Consider the following 5,000-nt stretch of genomic DNA (forward strand, 5'->3'; position numbering starts at 1 on the left):
ACCACACCGACAACACACACACACACACACAGAAACAACACACAGACACAGAAACAGAAACAACACACACACACACACACACACACACACACACAGACACACACACAGAAACAACACACAGAAACAACACACAGACACACACACACAGAAACAGAAACAACACACACACACACAGACATGATTACATATCTGGTATCACTTGTATGACTGTATATTTTAACAGAAATTGTCCGTAGAAAATGATTCAGTTGTATTTTTGTTGTTTACATTTCTTTTCACCAGCTCACTAACTGAGCAGCTTTGTCTGAGAGAATATTAAAATAACAGAAACTGTTCTGTATCTTAACTGCATGTACACACTAACTGTTACGTTTAATGTGGGATAACGAGCTGCCAGTCCTGTCTCTGTTACTGTAGGGCTGATTTATTACAGCGTGGGACTGTTGCGGAGCAGGAAGTGACTGTTTACTTGAGGATGGTCCAGTTGGGCTCGATGCCGGTAATGGTGGGGTCCTCGGTGTAGACGTATTTGGTCTCCGAGCTCGTCACCTCGGCCCTGTCAATCATCAGGCGGATGGGGGCGGGGCCAGAGCCCGACAGGGAGGCGGGAGTTATGCAGATTATCTCCCGATTGGTCCGTCTGGGAGAGAGAGGAAGAGGGAGGAGATCAGTGATGGCTTCACTACATGACAGACAGAGAGAGAGAGAGAGACAGAGAGAGTGAGAGAGACAGAGAGAAAGAGAGAGAGAGAGAAACAGAGACAGAGAGAGAGAGAGACAGAGAGAGAGAGAGACAGAGAGAGAGAGAGAGAGAGACAGAGAGACAGAAGAGAGACAAAGAGAGACAGAGAAAAGAGACAGAGAGAGAGAGAGAGGAGAGCAGACAGAGAGAGAGAAGACAGAGAGAGAGACAGAGAGAGAGACACAGAGACAGAGAGACAGACAGAGAGAGAGAGGGAGAGAGAGACAGAGAGACAGAGAGAGAGAGACAGAGACAGAGAGACAGAGACAGAGAGAGACAGGAAAAGAGAGAGACAGAGACAGACAGAGAACAGAGACAGAGAGAGGTGACAGACGAAACTGGGCCCCAAGGAGGAGAGAATAGATAATGGTGCCCATCTGCTCATTTCAGGTTCATGAATCAGCTCTTGAGGCCAGCCTGCGGAATAGCTTGCATGGTTTAATAATCAAAAACACATTTTTTGTTGTAATGCACATTGCTGCAGCCCTTCTCACCCCTGTGTTGAGTTCGTTTTACAGACATGAGACCACACACTGTACACATCTTTAGTGTGGAGACCACAGCAGCATACTAGGTTAAGGACCATAGACAGGCAGAAGCTGAGATGGAGCAGGCCCTACAGGCCTAGGAACAGGGACTACACAAAAAGGCCAGTCAGAAGCAGAGTATGATAGCTAGAAGCAGCATATAACGCCTGTCTCTGAAGCTAAAGGCTGGACACAACAGAGCGTTTGGAGCAGTTGGTGAACAGGGTTTCTGTGGAGATGGTGTCCCTTGGGGACTTGGGACTTCTCACCCCTTGTAAACCCATAACATGCACAAAAATATATATATATAACACAGTCAAAGGAAAGGGAACAACAAAACCATGATAGGAGCAAGACTTTAAATGAATCTGGCAGGCCCTGGCCCTTGAAGTCAGCCCTCCGTCCCTTACGTATCCCTGAGACGACTGATGTGGATAGAGGACAGCAAGCACACATCAAGGGGAATAGGGGTCTGGAGTGGAGAGGTTCTGGCACACAGGCTGAGACTGATAGCAGAGCCTCCAATAGACCACCGAGAGTGGAGGGAGAAGAAATGAGACATACCCAGGGCCAACTAGACACAGACAGACAGAGAGACAGAGAGAGAGACAGAGGGAGAGGGAGAGAGAGACATATATGATAGAGACAGGATTGTAAATGTGTGACATATGTTCTAATGTGACAATACCACACGATGTAATATGGTAGCCACAAAAAGTTGAACTGAATTGAGACACAGAGAGGGAGAGAGAGAGCAGTCGGGCAGAGAGAGCACAGAGAGAGAGAGACACATATATAGACAGCAAAGTTACATACAGTTTACACAGAGCGTAGAGAGATACAACATACATACAACACAAGTATAGGCATAGATATATAATAGAAAAAATAAAGATAAAACAACAAGATATACAATTATACTTAAAAAACACGCACCATAAAAAAAACATATATATAAAACAAAACAAATAACAACATATAAACTAAATAAGTACATAAAACCATATATAACACAAATATAAATATATATATAATAAGTATATAAGTATATATATTATATATATATAAGAGGAGTAGCAGAGAGGAGAGAGACAAGAGGAGAGGGAGAGTCAGTCAGACAGAGAGAGTCAGAGAGGAAATTGGAGATTTCGAAGAGCTGAATGTCATTTTAAACTTCTATATCCCCTGGGAGAAGGAGACAGGGCTTATCTTGCTGCCCAATATGCACAAACTTGCCACGCAAGCACGCTCCCAAACATGCGCACATATACAAAAAGTATAAGATATACTGCATATATATATATATATATATACCTAATATAAATCCATCCTAATAGTGTGTAAATGTGATATAACGTACATAATGCTTATTGTGTATGAATGGTTCCTGTACTATGTTAAACTGCCTCCATTTACATTGACATTAAAGGCCCTGTGAAGTGAACTGAGTCAGCCCAATCCTCTGACTCGTGACTCTGGGACTCTAGCTATAAGTTTCCCTCCACTCGTCAATCGAATTATCTGAAGTTCGGTAAAAAAACTCCTGTGAATAAAGCTGAGTGTGAAAGTGTGTTTCCATCCGACGGCTTTAAAGGGAATAAAAACCTGTTGCGTGATGACCTCACCTGCTGTTTTGCGATTGAATCGGTATATCGAATTGATTCGAGACGTTTTAAGGTGTTTCCGTTCATTTTCGCACTGAATCGACATCAACATCTGTTACACATTTGCGCAACAAAGTTCTGCTAGACAACAGCAGTTAATATAAGAAGCGGAGGAAGCTGCGATGGGCCTTTGGCCGAGGATCTGATCCAGATCATCAGAAAGGTGAACTCTCTCCTCTTTACTTTCCGCACCGCCGTGAGACAACCTCTCTTTAGAGACAGGTATCGCTGTTAGAGCTCCTTCCATTTACTCCGCAGGACGTCCCGCCGGCTTGTCCTAACCTTTGGGTGGTCATTTCCTTCCACGAAGTTCCTGATAAATTTTGGCATTTCTTAGATTTTTGCTATCTTAAAATAACCGTTATATTTTGCTCAGAAATGAAATTCAAAAGTTCCTCGTCTCCCTCCCTGCTTCCCATCATGTCTTTGTTGACAGCTGTCATGTGTGTGCCAGACAGAGAGGAAATACTGGGCGGGAATGGACTACAACTTCTTCTTCTTCTTTTCGTGGTGGGTTGCAACCATAAAATGACCTAAAACTTAATCGCAATTCATTAATTTATTCGGCAAATAACATTTCCATCAGCGTTTATCCCATAAGCCGATCTATATATCGATCGGGAGAAAATCCGATTCAACCGAACGCATTTCCTTTGAGTCGATATTCATGAAATTCAGTCGAATTTGACTGTTTCCATGACGGCATTCTTCATTCGATATCACTTAATTTGGATAAAAGCGTGTGGGTGGAAACACGGCCAGTGACTCTGGGACTCTGACTGACCTCTCGGCACTGATGTACTGCGCCGGGACAGGGTTGCAGCGGACTCCGGCCACCTGAACGTGAGCGATCTCCTTCACCTGCAGACCCAGGTTCTCCCCCTCTATGGTCACCCGCGTCCCCCCCTCTCGGGGTCCGGTCAGAGGGTCGATCTGTGGAGCAGAACAACCACTTACTACGACAAGGTCTAGTTCTTATTCTTCATTAGGAGTTAACCCAACGGGCTGTACCGTAAAAACAGCACACAGAAAACACAGTCAACACAGTCAACCAGAACAAACAAGTGGGACCATACAAATTCTCTCACACACACACACACACACACACACACACACACACACACACACACACACACACACAAATAGACACACAGACCCCCACACACACACGCACGCACGCACGCACACACCCACAAAAACAAACACACAAAAAGACCCCCCCCCACACACACAGACCCACACACACCCACACAGACACACAAACCCACAAACACAGACACACCGACCCACACACACACCCCCACACATAGACCCACACATAGACACACACACACACACACCCCTGCACCCACACATAGACACACACACACACACAAACACACACATAGACACATACACACAGACCCACACACACACCCCCACACATAGACCCACACAAAGACACACACACACACACACCCCCACACATAGACCCACACACAGACCCACACACACCCACACAGACACACAAACCCACAAACACCGACCCCACACATAGACCAGACATACACACACACACACACACACCCCTGCACCCACACATAGACACACACACACCCCTGCACCCACACATAGACCCACACATAGACACACACACACACACACACACACACACACATAGACCCACACATAGACACATACACACAGACCCACACACACCCACAGACACACAAACCCACAAACACAGACCCACACACACACACCCACACATAGACCCACACATAGACACACACACACAGACCCACACACACCCACACATACACACACACAGACACACTTGGGTCAACCCGATCAAAATTAAAATCCCAGCCCTGATTGGTCCCCTACCTTGGTGATGCGCGGGTGGCTGCAGCGCAGGTTGTGGCGCCCGTGGTGCATCCAGTTCTGCTCGGCGGCGGGGCAGTGCTGGCGCAGGAGGCACTTCCTGCTCTCGGTGCACCAGCCGCACTCGAAGGCCGACGGCGCTTTGAGGCACTGGCCGCAGCTGGAGCGCTGAGCCTCGCACTTATACAGCAGCGCTGCCGACAC

At 46.5% G+C, this 5,000-nt stretch overlaps 2 protein-coding genes across 2 annotated transcripts in view; one reads left to right on the forward strand and one right to left on the reverse strand.

The window, feature by feature from the left end:
- Positions 1 to 5,000, forward strand: part of kcnd1 (potassium voltage-gated channel, Shal-related subfamily, member 1) — a 1,001,373-nt gene that overhangs the window by 88,504 nt on the left and 907,869 nt on the right. The gene's annotated exons all lie outside the window — the stretch shown is intronic.
- Positions 1 to 5,000, reverse strand: part of plxna3 (plexin A3) — a gene marked incomplete at its 5' end in the record, with an annotated part of 162,252 nt that overhangs the window by 39,610 nt on the left and 117,642 nt on the right. The window contains 3 exon segments of the mRNA XM_039799446.1: positions 470 to 682; positions 3,718 to 3,866; positions 4,800 to 4,990. Of these exon segments, the coding sequence (XP_039655380.1) occupies positions 470 to 682; positions 3,718 to 3,866; positions 4,800 to 4,990 (553 nt within the window).

Source organism: Perca fluviatilis, chromosome 5, assembly GCF_010015445.1.
Source record: "Perca fluviatilis chromosome 5, GENO_Pfluv_1.0, whole genome shotgun sequence".
NCBI classification, from domain to species: domain Eukaryota; kingdom Metazoa; phylum Chordata; class Actinopteri; order Perciformes; family Percidae; genus Perca; species Perca fluviatilis.